General features: G+C 38.5%; 1 protein-coding gene across 4 annotated transcripts in view; it reads right to left on the reverse strand.

The window, feature by feature from the left end:
• Positions 1-19,183, reverse strand: part of NALCN (sodium leak channel, non-selective) — a 329,433-nt gene that overhangs the window by 193,268 nt on the left and 116,982 nt on the right. For all 4 annotated transcript variants that reach the window (XM_023513101.1, XM_023513099.1, XM_023513100.1 and 1 more), the window contains one exon: positions 3,318-3,449. In XM_023513101.1, coding sequence (XP_023368869.1) covers positions 3,318-3,449 — 132 coding nt within the window. The remainder of the gene's footprint in view (positions 1-3,317; positions 3,450-19,183) is intronic.

Genomic DNA, 19,183 nt, shown 5'->3' on the forward strand with positions numbered 1-19,183 from the left:
CAATTCCTTTCTGTTTCCAGTTTAGATGGTGTAAATGTCCTATTTACTCAATTCCCTTCTGTTTCCAGTGTAGATGGTGTAGATGGCCTGTCCACTCAATTCCTTTCTGTTTCTAGTGTAGGTGGTGTAGATGTCCTATTCACTCAATTCTCTTCTGTTTCCAGTGTAGATGGTGTAGATGGCCTATTCATTCAATTCTTTCTGTTTCCAGTGTAGGTGGTGTAGATGTCCTATTCACTTAATTCCTTTCTGTTTCCAGTATAGATGGTGTAGATGGCCTGTCCACTCAATTCCTTTCTGTTTCCAGTGTAGATGGTGTAGATGTCCTATTTACTTAATTCCTTTCTATTTCCAGTGTAGGTGGTATAGATGGCATCACTTAATTCCTTTCTGTTTCCAGTGTAGGTGGTGTAGATGGCCTATTCACTTACTCTATGGCAGTGGTTCTCAATCTTCCTAATACCGCGAACCTTTAATACAATCCAAAGGTCATGACCCACAGGTTGAGAACCACTGCCCGATGGCATTGGTTTAGTATGTCCAAGTGCCCACTTGTGGCTGGGCTACAAAAGCAACGGGAGTGTGATTTCTACTGTCAGGACTTCCTCAGAAGCAGATACAAATGACTCCTCCCAGAGAGATTAGCATAATCTATTCACCTGTAATCATTTCTGTTCATATTCTCTGGAACTTTTTGTTATGACCTTTAACCTCTGACTCTTCCACCTCACCTGTCTTCCCTCCTTTTTCTATCTAGAGCCTTTAACTAAGCTTTGGGTCACTTCCACATTAAACAAGTTCCTCTACATTCTCCATCTCCGTTCACAGAATCTGCTTACTATGGCCTGTCAATTGACTCTCTTCTAAAAACATGAGTTCTCCCTCCAGCCCTTTCCAGAGGTGGGTATTCATGCTCTAAAGGAGGAAGAGATGCCCCATCCATGACTCCCTGACACTCCTTTGAGATGTATTCTGTGAGGTTAAAACATTCCCTTGCCCACTATCCTGGGGCTGTCTTCTACCAATCTGTCCATAAGTCACTCTCACATGTTTCTTGACTTTTTCCCCAGACTCCCTTCTTCTCTCCAAAAGATAGCCTTGCTCCAAAGGAACTCACTGTCCACATGCAGAGTCAGCCAGCACCTTAGCTTCCTCTCCATGTTGGTCTTGACTCCAGCCACTACATCCATATGACATTCTAGGTTTTGTATTTCATTACTCAGAATTACTCTGAAATGTTAACATCCTGGGTCCCACTCTAATCACAACCTTCCCTCTCTTACTCCATCTTATCAAACATACCTGTTTTTTTGACCCTATGGAGAACTCCAATCCCTCACTTTTGCTCTTTAATTCTTCTCTATTTTTCCCTTCTTTTTATATCCAGCCTAGACCATAGGGTTGTTATTTCAACCCTGCTGCCAATCATTCATATTCCTTTTATTCTTTTTTCTTTATGAATTCCACTAGCCTAAAACAACCCTAAAGATGGATTGATTTAAACACTACCTTTTTTCCTTCTCAGACATGGCCTAAAAAGTCATATATCTCTCTAAATCAGTATCATTGTAAGTTTGTAGTCTCAAAATCCATCTGTACCTTTAGTAGTAGGTGTGGTATCTTTTTCTTGCCCCCTGTACCTTTTCCCTCTTCTCTTTCTACTCCAGCTCTCTGCTCCTCTGTCTCATCATGAGACTGGATACATCCTAGTTTCTTACTTCATGGGATAGAGAAATTACTCACTGGGACTCCTTCCAAAGCCTCTCCCCATGCTAGAAATCTACTTGCAACTATGACTGTTGGTCCAGGTTTCCCTCTACTTTTAATGACTACCTACTCTTTGTATGTGGATTTTCAGCATAATTATGCATATTTTTTAGGTGTTGGGCAGGACAGAACTCCTTCATGAGTCCTTGTCCTTGGCTCTTCATAGTGTGAAGCCTTCAGGTTTACTGTCTACTCTTCTTGCTGCACTGCGAGCTCCACGGATGAGGCAGCTAGTAGGTAACTGAGGCATCACAGCAACTACTCCAGTAAAAGGTTAGTATTGATCATATTTTGGTACAGAGAACAAACCTCCACAAAAAGAGAAATTCATAACTGACTACTTAAAAGTTTTTCACAGAGATGTTTATCCCCAACAGGTCTATGTAATTATTTCTTTTCCAGAAAAGTTTGTGTGTGGGTAGAGTAAATTTTAAACAATGAACAAATCCCATTTTAAATGCACTGGGAGGATTCTAGCTACCTAAGGGAACTCAATTATGTGGCAAATTGATATTTTATGTGAAAAATGCTTTGGTAATAAAAATAAACAAATTGAGTTTTATGCCTTTTAAGTTTAATGGTTCATATATCAGATTTATTAAAGTACAGCACAGCTGTCTATGTATACCTCACTGACGTGATGAATGTGCTTCTATATGTCCACCAATTTTTGCCATAAATATATATATAACCACTGAATTCTAATATATATTTTAGATATATTTTTTTCACATCAAAAAAGAAAACAGTGGTTTCTGGAGGAGGGAGTGTATTTGGGGGACCTCACCTAATGTGCATGATGCAATGGCATATTTCAAAACTTTTAAGGAAAGAGTGTAATTGTGATGGATGTGTTACTTAGTTCAATGTAAGCATTTCACATTATATATCAAATCAGTACAATGAATGCCATAAATGCATCAATTTACAAAGTTATGATTTAATAAAAAACCAAAAATATTCAGGAATCAAATATTATGAACATTATACAATCAACAAGAAGTACTATTCCAAAACTCTCACATAGTGTGCAGGATATTAGAGAGATGCCTACCTAACTGCTAAACCTGCCTTCTATTGGTTTGGTTTCTTTACTACAGGTTATAACACCTATTCCCATGCAGTAATTATTCAACTGTCTCTTTAAGTTTCCCACCAGCTCTTTTTAGGTATTGTTGAACTGACTTGCTTGTGTATGATCTTCTGAATCTGTGCCTGATTACACTTAGCAGGAAAGGAGGCAATGCAACATGAGAAAGGGAGGGAAAATAAGAGGTGGACAGGAAAACAGCAAGATCCTAAGAATAAGACCCAGGGAAAAAGGGTTACCTTGGCAATGGGGTACACTGTGAGGGAGATTACTCAGGCCCCCAGTGACAGGAAACAAATCAGACCACACAGTGGCCAGAGGGAACACTTAAGAAGCAGGCAATTCATTTTCCATGGAAGTCAACTCACTAACGAACTGGAATTCATCTTCACCTGTACAAAAGACACTATCCCAGTTCACCTTTCCTGTGAAAAGTAAGCTGCACAGCCGAGCTGCTTACCTCTGCCAGGTAGAACTCATCATACTGGCGGCGGAAGTTCTCTCCCTTGTAGTGGTTGCTGGCAGCCACGATCACGTCCACCGTCACCATGCTCAGGATAAACATGTGGAAAACTGACGACCGCATCATTTTCTGAGGAGGCAGAGCAGATAAAAACTCTTAACAAAGAAACTTCATAATTAAATTGAACTAGAGTGTGCAGACCTCAGTCAACAGGGCCTTGTTCAGTGACCCTTACCGCTGAAGAGTGTGAGCAAAGAAATCTGTCTTGCAGGCAGCTGAAAACGTCAGAGTCTTTTGGTTTAAAATAGAATAACATTTCATTTAATTTGCATTTAGCTTGCACCTTAATTTTTATTGACTAGCTGTATGGAGCAATGATTTAAAAAGAAAAAACTGATCAGACAAAACAAGTATTGATTTATTCCATGTTTAGAGAGAAAACTACTATGGATGAAAACGTTTTAGAGATGATCATACAACTGTAGAAAGTGGCAAAAACCTAACATTTATTTATTTTTTATTTGTTGCTTCCATAAATATTTGTTGAACATTATACCACAGCTAGCAATAACTGACACCTGAATTGTATTTTCTATATGCCCACCATTGTTATAGGTACTTGATATAAATTAACTCATAACAACCCTAGGAATTTATTCTAATTTTATAGTTAAGTAAACTGAGGTCCAAAGAAGTTAAATAACTTTCTCACTGTCATGTAAATATTGAAGATGGACTCAATATTTGAACCCAAGTCTGGTCCAAGTCCACTGCCTGCATTGAGATGGAAATAAGCATTAAAATGATGAATATTATTATAACGGTTATTGTGTATTGAATGCATGCTATGCTCCAGGGAAGATTATATGTAAGTTACTTTATCTCATCTCCTCTTCACCATAGCCCCACGTGATGGCATACACTTTCATGTTTCACAGAGTGTCCAGAGATTATGTCATTTGTCTGAGGTCACAAGCAAGTACACAGCACAGCCAGGCTCTGTACCCAAGTCTATTTAAAGTCTGGAGTCCAATGTCTACCATGGGGTAGGAAATAGAGAGTAGGGGCTGAAGGCTGTGGACAGCAAGAGGAAAGGAGAGCTGACCTATGGGAAGGAACTGAGCACCTGATGACAAGCCCCTGGACTGTGACATCTCTTGGTGCCAACTACACAGGGTCCAGCACCACCACACATCCTCCTGCAGAAGCCCCATTTCTAGTCCTTGCAGACATACTTCCTCACTGGTTGATCTCACCTGAGAATTCTTCAACCTTTTCAATTAAAAGAGTCTCACTAAAGAACAGCCTGAAAACGGACTGCCTCCTCTGAGCACTGCCCCGTCTCTCCGCATCTACGGATGTATTCCTTACCCTGCGGTCCTCATTAACAGCAGAGCTCTCGGCCAGACCACAGAGGTGAGACCCACTCACCAGCTTTGTGGCTCTAGGTCAGTTACTTAAAACTCTCCATGCCTCAGTTTTCTCACCAGTGAAGTGGAGATAATGGTACCTACTCCAAAGGGTTCTCAATTTCAAAGACTCAATATTTGTAAAGTGCTTAGAATAATGATTGCATCTTACAAGTAGTCTGTAAATGTTTGCATTAAAAATCAATGCAATGCTGTGAATCGAGTACTTTTTCCTCTTGAAGAATAAGAAATTAATTGTCCAAGTACAAAGAATTAATTATGTTATGTATCAGACTAGGTCCAGAATCAAGAAAGATAAATGCAAATGATAAAGGCCAAATAATTTGAGAGATGTCAGAACCATTGGGAAAGTAGATTTTTAGTAAAGCTTCCTGTTGCCATGGCTACTGATGCATTATTCTTATATCCATTTGCCTTTGGCTTTATTTTATAGGTAATACAAAATCAAATTCCAGAACCACCCATGAACATGCTTATATGCACATGAATTTACTTGCAGCAACTACTGACCTTCACAACACAGATAAGCAAATCAATTGGCAAGTAGTGGTCTCATCAGAATTTTTATTGTTATTTCGTTTTTCTTACATTGTGAGAGTTAAATTCCATGACTATTATTCCTCTCTCTTCTGTATCCTCAACATAATGTTCTATTAAAAACATTTCAACTGATTTCCACTTCATCTGCATGACAGAAAAGCCACAACTTTCTCTTTCTATTTTCCTTAGCTGTGGATTTATGTCTTAAGTAAACCGTTATTACTGGAAGGTCCAAACAAAGCTTTCAGCCATGGCTGTCAAAAAACTTTTAAATTGGTTTTGTAACTGTCACAGCTTTACTCTGGCGCTGTCATTATAATTAGGTTGTTTTTTGTCTGAGTGTCTATGTGTGCCTGTTGGTACAGAGTCATTAAAATAATCACTTACAATGGATTTTGATACACTATAATCACCATTGCTTAGCTGACTTTCTCCAAAGTAATAACTTTCAAATATTAAATAAAAATTAAGGTGATAAGTGTGTGCAGTAGCTAAATTTAAATATTAAAATCAGTAACTCCAACTTTAAAATTAAAGCTAGTGGCATAGACCACCTCAACTCAACTCAACCAATGTTTGGAACTGGCTACCAGTTTTTCTGAAAGTAAAACACTTGTCAACTGTATGTTCACACTCATGGTTGCATCTACAGGACAGTCCATATTTGTGTTCTTCAATTTTTTATTTTCCATTAAATTAATATAAAATAAAATGTTAAATTTGAATCAGTATTGTAAAATATTACATAAAGAGGTTTTTCATAATTGCATTATTTAATGAATGTTGAATCTACCTATCTATAAAGACTAATGCACACATACATGTATACGTGTGTGCAGGTATATATGCAGATATGTATATATGCATATCTGTGAACGTATGTATGTGCATATATACGTGTGTGTGTTTTTTTATATATATCTTATAGAAGGTTCTTCAGACTTTACATATGCATTTATTTTGTTAAAGTTCACTTCAATGGCAATGTCATTTTGTTCTGCAGTTTTTAGAATGAAAGACAAGTTTGGGATTTAACTTTACTTTGGCATTGATTCAAAAACTACTAATTCATATTTGTGACAGTTGGTATTACCAAAATATAAACAGACTATAATAGAGTCATTCCCAAGGCAGCAATATCTGTCAGGAATGCTTTAGAGTCTTGCTAATCAAACTGTGGTTCTTGGACCAGCAGGATCCTGGAAGCTTATTAGAAATTCAGGATCTCAGGTACCATCACTGATCTATCACATCAGAATCTGTATCTTTAAATATGGTCCCTAGGTGATTCAAGTACATATTAAAGTTTGAGAAACACTATCATAAAGGATACTTCTTAATAGCTGGTTAAATTAGGTGACATAAAATTGTTTGCAACTGCACAATTTCATGATTTTAAAAGTTCATAATGACCAAATTGGAATATAATAATTATTGGCTATAATATTGGCTGGTAACTTTCCTATCATTATCACCCAACTCCAAGATCAAAAATCAACTAAACCAGTTCTCCCAGCACTCACATGTTTATAGCAGCACAACTTGCAATCAGAAAGATGTAGAAACAACCCAAATGTCCTCCAATATATGAATGGATTAATTTATTCAGCCATAAAGATGGAGCTCTAGTATCTTTTGTAAGTAACAACCTGGATGGAATTGGAGATCATTCTCCTAAGCGAAGTATCACAAGAATGGAAAAACAAACACCACAGGTACTCCATATTAAATTGGAACAGTGTGATCACCTATATGTTGATAGGGAAGTAAAACTGAATAAAATTCCAGTTGGGGGGAAGGGGTGAAGGGGATGGGTAATTCCAATCTAATGGATACATTGCATGGGTAGATCACACACTTTCTGGGTGACACACCCATAACTCTGACTTTAAACACAAAAAAGCAAACTATGTAACCAAAATATAGGTACCCCCATAACAATCTGAAATTAAAAAATCAACTAAATTGGTTTGGCTTCATAAAGACATAAGCACATGCTGGATTTTCAACCATTTCAGGGTATTACAAAGACAACATTATAGTCTCTTTGAAAAAGTTATGGAATTCCTGTGGCCTCTAGAAGCTGGAAAAGGCAAGGAAATTCTTTCCTAAAATCTCCAAAGGTAATGCAGTCTTGCTGATACCTTGCTGTGGATCTGGGACAGCAGAAATGTAATGTAATAAATTTGTGGTATTTTAAGTCACTGAGTTTACTGTCATTTGTTACAGCAGTGGTGGGAAACTAATATAGCATTGACGATGATTTTGACAGACACCAGCTCAAATCTTCTCCTATAAAAAATGGTTGTAAACAAGGACCCACTGCTATTAAATTCTCCCTAATCAAAGGGTTCCACACAAGGTGACTTGTCATTAGAGGTTTCTGTAAAATTTATTACTACAAATACAAAACTCAAGATGGCAAACATAGCTTCTATCTTGCCTGTGTCAGAAAGTGAGATGAGACAATGGGTCTGGACAATGGTCCTGAGTCCAACCTCAAGCAGAGAAACAAGAAAGGTCACTTTTATTCACATTAGTACTGAACCATACTGTGAAAAGAAAGCTCTCAAGAGATGATGAAGTCTATACCAAATATGCTTAGGGCTCCTCATGCAAATAAAATAGACACCACATGACATAGCATCAGACTAAGAGCTGATGTTTCTTTGAGGACTTGGTTTGTGTCATGCTTCATTCCAGGCATACTGCATGCTGACGTAATAACATCACTGAAATCCTTAACAGCCCACGAGCTAGCGATAGTTTTGCACATCCTTTCACATATGGAGAAACAGGCTTTCAAAGTATAAGTCGATTTCTAAGCTCACAGAGTTAGAGGTACTCTTGGATGTTCAGAGCCCAAAGCAGGGGCTCCCATGCCTTCTATTAATCAGTCAAGGCTCATCTGATACTGCTCCATATTTTAAAGATGAATGACAAGCAATTTCCTAACCAGGAGTTTGTGGTTGAAGAGAAGGTATAAGGACATGAAATCTATATTTGAAAGTCGAAGATAACATGTTCCTTATAGAAAAATGTGAGATTGCTATGGTATAATGGACTGTCAAATTTGAAGACAGGCCACCGTGATGTTAAATTTTGGTTCCTTGAACATAATTTAGCTCTTCTGTGACTCCACGTTATCATATATGAAATGGGTATGATAATATATACATCTTCAGGCTGCAAATGAATATAAACTTGACTATTTACAGTTTAGCCCATAGGGGAAACTTGCACTCCATAACTCTTATGAGTATTTCTGTATTGGAAAACACTGTTGTTTATTGGAAAGGAAAAAAGTATAACATGAGAAATTAAGTGGAGGATAAAACTAATCTTGAGATGAACCATGAAAATTTGAAGACTTTCCAAAAGGTCAAAGGTATCTCTATTTTTATGATATAAATGTTTAAGTACTTCATAGGGTTCTATTTTTTAATTGTATTATTTATTCTATTATTTCTCCAGTAATTTTTCCTGTAAAACAGTGCCTTAAAGATTCTGAAGTTTGTAGACAAACATGAAAAAAAAACCCAAGACTTTGGTTTTAGAAGCCACATAAATATAAATCAGGATAATGAATAATACAGCTCAGAAATCAAATCTTTCTTTAGATTATTGCTTGAGTGAATAAAATAACCTACCTTAGTAAAATACATTTCATCCACTGAACAGTGTGCATCAGCCATGTATGAAAAGTTGGGTTTTAACTGGGTTTTATTTTATTTTGGCAACTGAACAGAAAGTATAATTCTTTCAAGCATATAGAACACACATTTCTAAGCAGAGAACACACCTGAGAGGAAGGTGTGGGTCTCTTCCTTGAGAATGAGGTAAGACCTCAATTGCATTTTAAAATAAGCATATTTGGAAAACAATGCCATCATAAGATGAAATTCTGAGAAACCATCTATCAGCTGATCCATGAGCATAAGAATAAGAATATCATATAAAAGACCAAATGCAGAAAATCAGACATAAATCTCCCCATTTGCAAATGGTGCATCTTTGGTCTCCCGTATGTAGGAGACATCTGGTTATTCATTAATTCTACAACTAATAGACAAAACAATTCTGCCCAATATAAAGAATTTGTATTAAAATGTGGCATGCTTATGTCAATCTTGAAAACAGAACCAATGGATGTCCTTAGAGACTCTGCCTCCCATCTGTCTGTCCCTGGCACGTCCTTAGAGATTCAGGACAGAAGAAAACCCCAAAGTAACTCCCACAAAGGTGAGCGAGTCCCTGATACCCGTGTGCACTTGCCGCTGTCACACCTTAACAGTGGTTTGCTCTCTTTCTTGGAGTAGAATCCCGGGCATTTGGATGTCAAATGTTAGAAGAAGAAAGTGGGGTTTCATAAGATCCTTTTGGCCAGTGTGGATGTAGCATGCACTCTACTCTGTAAGAATGAGGCGTAAGGCTAGATGTTAAATTATAAATTGCCAACATTTATTATTATCATTACTGATATTTTTCAATCACCAGCTCCTGACTCTACAATGCAAACCAGATTGTAACAAAAAGACATACATGCCTAGTGGAAAGAAACACCGCCAAGCAGGACTGATTATTGCACTAAGCCAGTGATTATCAGATCTGCTCAGCCTGCATGGAAGAGCCTGGTGGCCTCAAATTGAACCCACTTCCCTGTAGTGAGCTCAACTGTGCCCAGGTGACACTGGCTCAGTCTAGCAGGGCTGTTCAGCTGATCCACAAATTTACAAGCAAAGTTTATATCTTTTTTAGAAGCCACTAAGTTTTAGTGTGCCTTGTTGTTAAGCGAAAGCTACTATATCCACCAAGCTGGGCTAATCTACATCACTCGGCTTATTAGCATTGAAGTGGAGCAATATGATTGGTTCTCACCACTAGAACCAAAATAGACGTGATGTGTCACTATGGGTGGGTCACTTTGAGAAAGGGCGTGCCTTCTCCAAGCTCTATCTCTTCTCCTCTGCAGCAACCTTGGAAACTATGCACTTCTGATAGAGGCATCAACAGGTAACAGTTTTTGCAGACAAAATTTTGCAAATGCTGCCATATGTGTATGTATGTATAAGTCATCTCTAACTGATGGTGATGGAGAATGTAGCTTGCCCCATCTGTGCAGGAGCTACAGTTGTGTCCATTTCCTCCCAACTTCCTGTTTAGTAATATCATGTTGGTGACTTGAAATTGGCAATGGTGGCACCAGGGAAATTAGCAAATGCAAACAGGACTCTCTGCTTCAATGTGATTGTTAACCATTCAGCTGCCCCAGCTCTTCTGGCATCTCTAGGAGTGGTATGCCATTCTGGGTATTTGAAAATTCATGCTTTAATCATAAAATTGGCCCTTGTAGGAAAACCATTTCATGGGGTTTTCTAAGGTCCTCAGCCTTGTTATTCTAGACAGGGCCATGTGTGTTTGTGTGTGTGCGCATGTGAACATGTATAAATGAGCACTAGAAACACAAAAAAGCGATTTCTGGCTAATAGGAGATGGTTAAGACTACAGGGATCTGGAAATATCAGCTGGAGTAAGAAATATTTAAAATGGAACTTTTCTTACAACCTGTCTAATAGAATTGTCTGTCTTGAATTGATTTAAACCAAATGCACTTTCTTTATGCAAGCTTCAATTTAGGACAACATGTATTTCCCAGATACAATGCCATAATGGATATTCGCAATTTAAACTATCTCATATAAAGAACACCATTTAAAATCCCCTTGTTCCCTCACACTTTGTGGCCATCCATTTATAGATGAGTGGGAGAAAGGAGAAATAAATGAAGATAGGTACAAAACCCTTCCAGTCGGCTAAACTATAATTTACAGATTAAGACCTCCATGCCCCTAAGTGACTTCATTACTGGCTTTGAAACAAATTAAGACTGAAAATATTAAAATGTTCGCATTTCAAGAATGAAGTGTCGACCTTGCTTACTTGGCAGGACATGGGTAATGGTAAAAATCAAAATATGGCTTCTATAATTTTTTTTCTAACATTCTCTGGTGTCGAGAAAACAAGTAGAAAAAGTATACCAGTATTATTTTTAGGCTCTTTTACCAAAAGACTTTCGTCCTGAGTTTCTACAATGCTGAACACATAGTAGAGTCAGTAATAGTTTTTGACAAGACTTAATTTCACTCATGTACTGAACTGGTCAGGAGCACTTCTGTTTCCTTCTAAGGAACATACCCTCAGGGTCTGTACATTTCTCTGTCTTCCATATTAAATGAAAGCATCCTTGATACTCTTAACATGGGTGATTAGACCATGAGCCAAGCTCCAGACAACCAAGCTTCCACTGTGGAGTCTTGGCAAGGACTCCAATAAGAGAAATGTATTAAACTAGGTAATGGTTCCAAGACCTTCTTATCCTTAATGCATTAACACAAGGTCAGTAAAACAAATTAGGACATTCACGTTCAAGTAATACAATCTTGTTTCAAGTAATATGATCTCCTGTTTGTACACTCCAAGAAGCTTCATTGTTGTCTTGGGCATAAGAAGACCCAGAGTGGTGGTCAGTTAAGGAGACCTCCCTGGCCATGTTCTGGCAATAAGCCTCTGCCAGTGACAGTGACCCAACTGTCTTTTATTTGTGATTCTCAGATTCTGACTTATAGTCAAGGATAAGTGAAATGCCAGAGTACAGGCACTAACACTTTATAATTTTCCCACCAGAGCTCTCTCAACCATGTGACTACTCAATAATATCTCCGGATTTTGACAAAAGGTGCTCTCTTAATCTAGGTTCTCAGTATTGTTATGAGTTTTTCTCTATCCTTGTCTTCATGGGTAACTTCAGTGAGGAGCTAGGATGGGTTACAATAGGACTGCTAGACAGATAACACTTAAAACTGTGATGGTTTTAAGATCTTTGGAGACACTTTAATTGACATTCCATAGCTAACTAAATTTCTCCATCTATACTCACTTGAAACTTACTTTTATACATTTACTTTTATTTTTAGTGTTCAACAGGGGGCAGGTGAATACAAAACGTTTTTTAAAAGACTCCAGAGAGAGATTACAAATTCAAAAATTAACTAATTGCCCTTTTTTTATACACTTGATACCTGATGCAATATAGGACCTCACTTGTGGTATTTGGTGAATGCCTTAACAAATAAAACTCATTTTTACCATATACTGTCTTTAATGAATGACTCATTTTGAGATATTTTAAGTATCTGAGAAAGATACAAAAAACAAACTTTAAGAATTGAACTGCTAGAAATATATAAAGTGACTTACATTTTGACTATCCTGAACCTGTCATTAGCCTTACAGGAGTCATGCTGTTCCTCCGAACCTCTCTACCAGAGATTGTATGGAACACTACAAAAATACACAGCAGCTTCAAAGCCTGCCTTAAAGCTTTAAAGAAGGTTATACATTGGGCTCTCTATATTTAACCTAGAAATCAAAATTTGCAAATTCTTTATCTTTTCAAAGGTGACAATGAAACAAATCTCTGACAGTGGAAGTTTATCTCTAATGAACATTTTATAAAGGCTTGGCATAATTTAGTACATGTCTCCTAATTAATACAATTTTAAAAACTAAGGGTTAAAAAAATTAAAGCAGCAAAACCATTTAATTGCCAGTAAGATTGGCACATGAATAAATAAAAACAGCACTAATTTAATCTTATTTTTCATTATAGTATGTTTGGTCTTATGGTGTCTATTCTGAATATAATTATTATTTGCCATGTACATGTAAAATCAGGTATAGTATATATTAAATGTATACATTTAAATAGATATATATGGAATATTCAGAACTGAGAGGTTACATCATTGACCCCTCCCTTTAGTTGATTTGGCCAGAACTATCTTCAAGACTACATCGGCCTTTTTCAATGAACCTTTAAATACACTCATTTGCCTTTAGTTGGTTTTCCTGTTTTTAATTCTCATTCCTGGTAATACTAGAATTATATTCTTTTTTTCCCCTAAACCTTTTCTTCCAAGCCAGTAGCTTCATATTCGACTATAAGGAACTGCAAAAGAATGTGTGTGTGTGTGTGAGTGTGTGCATGCACAGGTGTGTACTTGGAGGAATCATGGCACCTGCATAGAGGAGAGTAAGAATTTGTGTCCATGGAGTGTGAGAGCAGACCATTGTGTGCACAAACGTGAGTGTGTGCGTGTGTGCGTGCGTGTGTATAATCACATATAATCCAGCACGTCTTTGGCAAGTGCCCATCACGTAGAAGAGGCAACAGAGAATAAAAAGAAAAAACAGAGAAGAAAGTGACCAAATATAATCAAGGACTCAGAAAACACTTGGTTGACCTGATTTTGAGAGTAGGGATATTAGGACAAAATAGAGAGAACCACTGAAAAAGATTTTAAAAGACTGGATTAACGACAGCATTGAAGACAGATTAGGTTTGGAGAGGACAAAGAGAGGCATTACGGATTGGGTCGCCGTTTTCTGGAAACGCAGGAAAAGCCTGGGTTCTCTGTGGGCAGGGCCGAGAAAGAGAAGTGCGTTTAGTTTCTGACATGAGACAGGTGATGTGTCTGTGGGATGCTCAGGAAACATGCCTGCTGGACATGCAGAAACACACTTCCAGGCCCCAGAAAGAAGTCAGTGCTGGATCCAAAGGCTGTGAGTCGCTGGGCTATGGGCAGGTGACAGAGCCGGAGTCCAGGACCTGAACGGGATGCCTCGGGATGCTCAGAGAGTGAGCAGGGAGTCAGAACGTGCTCCTGGCAGTGACAGTCCTCTCTGTACACCGGGCCCGCCCCGTCCCAGGTGCCATGCCAGCTATTGATATATAGCTCATCATTTCTAATTCTTACAAAGTCCTGAGAGATTATTATCCCCATTTCTCAGGCAAGGAAACTGAGTCTCAGAGAGATTAAGGAAACTGTCCCATGTTCTCCTCAGCCCACGCTGACTTAGCTAGACCACACCACCTCCTCACACTGGCATACGAGTATAGAAGGGGCTCGCTTCTGCAAGGAACCTTCATTCCCTGGGCTCCAGCAATTCTTGAAATTATCTGCCAGTTTGTGGAAAGCTTCATTAAGAAGATAGATGGTTTAAGAAGTGCCTCGAATGTCACATCATCCCTTGAAATACGCACACCACACAGTCCACCTCCCTCAATTTTAGCCTTCGGTAGAAATATTTTCAAAAAGCATTAAAACATGACAGTAATTATTTTGCCACAATTTGACCTACTTAAGGTAAGATCCTGTTACCTTTGCTCTTTACAGAAAGTGGCACACGGGGGATGTTTTCAGAGGGCCTCGAGCTCGGTCGTGCCAGGTCTCAGGCATACATGCTTTCATTTTCCTATCGGAGACTTTCTTCACCATAACAGATCAAGGGCATGTGTTGGAAGATGGCTCAAAAGCATGCCGCCGCATCTGTCAGATCGTCAAGAGATGGAAACTCCCACCTGAGAGGCTGGGGGGGACGGCCTGTCATAGCCGCCGCTCGGGAATCGGGTTCCAGTTTAGTAGAGCTCTACTTGTCATGCACTGAAGTGGCCCTTTCATACAGCTGTTGCTTATGCTAAAATAGAGTTCAAACACGCTGCATTATCTGGCCAGCTTGGTGTGAAAAGAGTCGATTTGTAACTTTTCACTTTTCTGATATTCACACTTAAGCAAACGTTGGAGAAACTTTCTAAACAGTTTCTTCAATGGCACAGGAAAGAGTTGCCTTATTGACGAAGGATGGTAGAGACTCAAAGTGTCGCACGCGTCAGGCACTCATATTCAGGATTTGTCTTTCTAGTTAATATATTAATATCTTGTTTAGGTGGAAGAATATACCACCCTTTCTAAAATTTTTAAAAATTATTTAGAAAAATCAATAGATAAATGAGCAAATGAGACACACAAGAAGTCTATAGAAATTATAAGTCCATCAATGTATGAAGAAATGCCCAGCATCTGTGGGCTCTGTCAGGGAGATGCCAACTTAACACTATGAGATACAGTTTCACCCCATCAGGAGCAACAGCCGATAACGTCAGTGTAGACAACGTTGTGAGACAATGAGCACTCTTACAAGTTGCCGGTAGTCACCAACAGCGGCCTTATCATCTGGGAAGCCATTTGGCAATATCTCATAGAGTCAAGGGTATTCATATCCTTTCACCCAGACACTACTGTCCTCACTATGTTAGAATAATTCTCACATGTGTGCAAAAAAGGCACAGACGAGAAAAGTCTTAGAATATCTGCAATAGCAAGACAATAAAACAGCCTCAGTGTCTATAATGTCTGTCAGTACAAGAGTGGACAAATGAATGAGGCAGTGGAAGTGTATTTTTATAGTAGGAGAATATACAGTGGCGAAAATAAAGTAGGCTTTATTTGGCTTATCCGTGTTCCCAGGCTTTTCATTTTCTCTAACTTGTTTCTGCAGTGTCAACCAAAGACAGGGATGGGGACCTCTAGGTCAGCAACTAGCTTCATGACCTGTGTCGAGTTATCTACGTTCTCAGTACCTTAACCTCTTCATTTGTGAGACAGAGACATCGCACGAGCACCTACATTTACAACACTGCTATGAGCATTAAATAATTCAATAACTATAAAACACTTAGTGAGTGGTATACACAATGGTACCTATTATTTCTAGTGATGGATACACAGGAATTCTTTGTATCTGTTTCTAAATTATTTTGGAATTTTTTTTAAATGCAAGGAAATGGATTTAATATGATATTATGAAAGAGCACCAATTTACACCTTGTTCATTTGTAAGCTACATAGTGTTTCCTTAAAGAAACCATCTTATGGGCAGTGCCTGTGGCTCAAGGAGTAGGGCACAGGCCCCATATACTGGAGGTGGTAGGTTCAAACCTGCCCCTGGCCAGAAAAAACTGCAAAAAAAAAAAGAAAAGAAAAGAAGGAAAGAAAAAGAAACCATCTTACACATGGTGATTGGAACTTCAGCTCAAATTGTACATATCCTATTTATTTGGCCCTTAATATGGGTCCAACAAAAACAAAAAACAAACAAAGAAATAAAAAAAATGAGAGAAAAAAAAACTAGTGTTCAAGATAAGAAAGTAGAGGCTGATCGAAGGACAGAAACAACAGTGAGTCCTACTCCTGTAAAACTTAGAAGTTTAATAGGAAAATCATCCCTGAGTTACAACCGCTGAGGTCGAGGCTCACTACTTAACATGATCAGAAAGTTATGCCCCACTCCGCCGCTGCAGGAAGCCACGAGAGTGCTGGAGTAGCGGTTTGGCAGAGAGAAGTGCGGCAAGCTTTTTGGGGGGGATTAAGAAGGGAAGTTTCAAATTCCTTTGTGTTTGCGCTGTAGGAAAATCCAGTGCTTTGCCGAAGCATCTGCTGCTTCTGTTCCAATTTCCGGGACCTCCTGCTTCAGGCCAGTAGCTCCCATTTTTGGTGGCCTACGACAAAACTGGTTTTTTGTCCTGGTTCACCTTCACTTTTCTGGTGAATCTCTTTAGGGACTCACCAAACTCAGTCACCAATAGCCATACTTGGGTAATAGGCAAAAACCAAAAAACAAACAAACAAAAATCTAAAACAGAATAAAACTAGTGTTCAAGACACAAAAATAGAGACTGATCAACAGGCAGAAACAATGGTGGGAAATCATGTGGCCTGAACAGAGAGAAGAGAAAGGCACGGAAAGTGCAGTCACTCAGCAAGGCCAATCACACGGGTGCAAACGCTCGCTGTGAGCATGGGGTCCGTTCCAGGCAACTAAATGATTCCGACCGAAACAAATACTAACTAATTCTCAAAATCCAGGAAAGAGATATCGTTAGCCCCATTTTACATGAACATGTCCAGGCTCATACCACTAAGTAGACGGCTAAAATATGTCTGATTCCAAATCCTTTTCTCTAAGATGCTATAATAGCGTAATTTATCCCCCCTCAACAAAGATGCTGTCTTGGGGATTTAAGTTTGTCTGCAGCAGAGGCGGCAGGAGTGGGAGGGAAGGAGGTCACACTAGGAGACGTGCACTGCAGGCATTTACAGCACAACAAAGAAAAGAAACCACGTACAGGTTTGGCTTATCCGTGTTCCCAGGCTTTTCATTTTCTCTAACTTGTTTCTGCAGTGTCGACCAAAGACCGGGATGGGGACCTCTAGGTTACGAGCATATTAGCAGTGCAGGGTGAAGTGGAGAGAGAACCCGAAAGACATTCCCAGCAGGACACAGGGAGGGAGTGTCTAAGTGACTACAGGATAGTCACTTATTTGTTCTTAATTTAGGAATGAATTAATTAGAAATTGCATATATTTACCATGCTAAGTATTTTATTAAACTTAGCCCTATTAAACATGTATGAAGTTCATTAACAACTGGGTAAACATGAGAAATGTCCTGGCAAAATTAATATAATTAACACTGTCAATTAAGTAAACATTTCAACAAGTAGCATTAGAGAGCTCACTATATACCGCCCACCAGGCACACAATGCTAGTCCTCCTGCTCTGAACGTATGGTTTTGCAATTAAATTTAAGAATACGTATCTTTTCACTTATCATAAAAACAGACCACTCCAAGGGCACCAAATTGAATCCTTTCTTTGCATGCCTACATATAACTCCTATTATAATTATAGCTATGATCACAACTATATTTGAGTCTCAGAACACAGAATAAATTTGTAGTTTCAAATTGCAGCCCAAAGGTACGTCTATTTTTGTCCACAAATGGCTCCACAGGGCCTATTTTTCTATAGAAGAGTAAGAAAATCTCTATGGGCTCAACTTAATTTTAATATCTCGATAACCAACATATATAAAGAGGAAACAAATGCTGTAATAATCACAACAGTTGACATAGGATAAAATATGTGTACGTATGTTAGGAATATAGTGAAACAACAATAAAAAGATAGTTATTATTTGATCTGAATCGCTGTTTATTGGAATACCACGAAATCCTAACAGATAGCTGTCTGAAATGTTTGTATTGTATGTGATATATATGTGATATATATATATACATACACACACATAAATACATATATATATATAGAGAGAGAATAAACTAATCTCCATAAAACTCCCAATGTCATAGAAGTTATATCATGTAAAAATACATGATGTAACGTAGTCATATCATGTATTTAATTTAAGGATGATAGGTAGATTAAGCCATATTTTTCAACTTTCTTTTATTACATTAACTAATTTCTGACCGACAGTAACTAGACAAAGATACAGAAAACAGAAAAAAAAGAAAAATATAATACATAGTACCAATGAAGAAAATTATAGACGCCAAAGCCATCTAGCCTAAAACTAAGACAGAGATGATTTTTTAATTTTTTTTTTTTTTTGAGATAAGAGTCTATGTTGCCCAGGGCAGAGTGCTCTGGCATCACAGCTCACAGCAACCTCAAGCTCCTGGGCCCAAGTGATTCCCTTGCTTCAGCCTCCCAAAGAGCTGGGACTACAGGTGCCCCCCACAACGCCTGGTCATTTTTGGTTGGCAGGCCCAGGCTGGGTTTGAACCCGCCAGCTCTGGTGTATGTGGCTGGCGCCCTAACCACTGAGCTACAGTCGCCGTGCCCAGAGATGATTTTTTAATGTACTTCATTGGTAAGGGGATTTGAGCTAGTCTCCTTTCAGACTGAGTTATGACCTAAAATTTTGAAATTTTAAAAACAGATGGAAAGACTATTTTGGAATAAGTTCTCCTCTTCAAGCAGATAGAAACACTTCCCCAAATCATGAGGGTGGAATATGAAGAAGTATAAACCCCACCCCTTACGACAGGAAGTTTGTCACTGCAAACAAAGAGAGTAAAGAAAATAAAGTTCTCGGCTTAATGCCTGTGGCTCAAGTGGCTAAGGCACCAGCCACATACACCTAAGGTGGCGGGTTCAAATCCAGCCACACAAACAACTATGACGGCT

This window comes from Otolemur garnettii, unplaced genomic scaffold (assembly GCF_000181295.1).
Source record: "Otolemur garnettii isolate 467f Iridium unplaced genomic scaffold, OtoGar3 scaffold00034, whole genome shotgun sequence".
In the NCBI taxonomy this organism is placed as follows: Eukaryota; Metazoa; Chordata; class Mammalia; order Primates; family Galagidae; genus Otolemur; species Otolemur garnettii.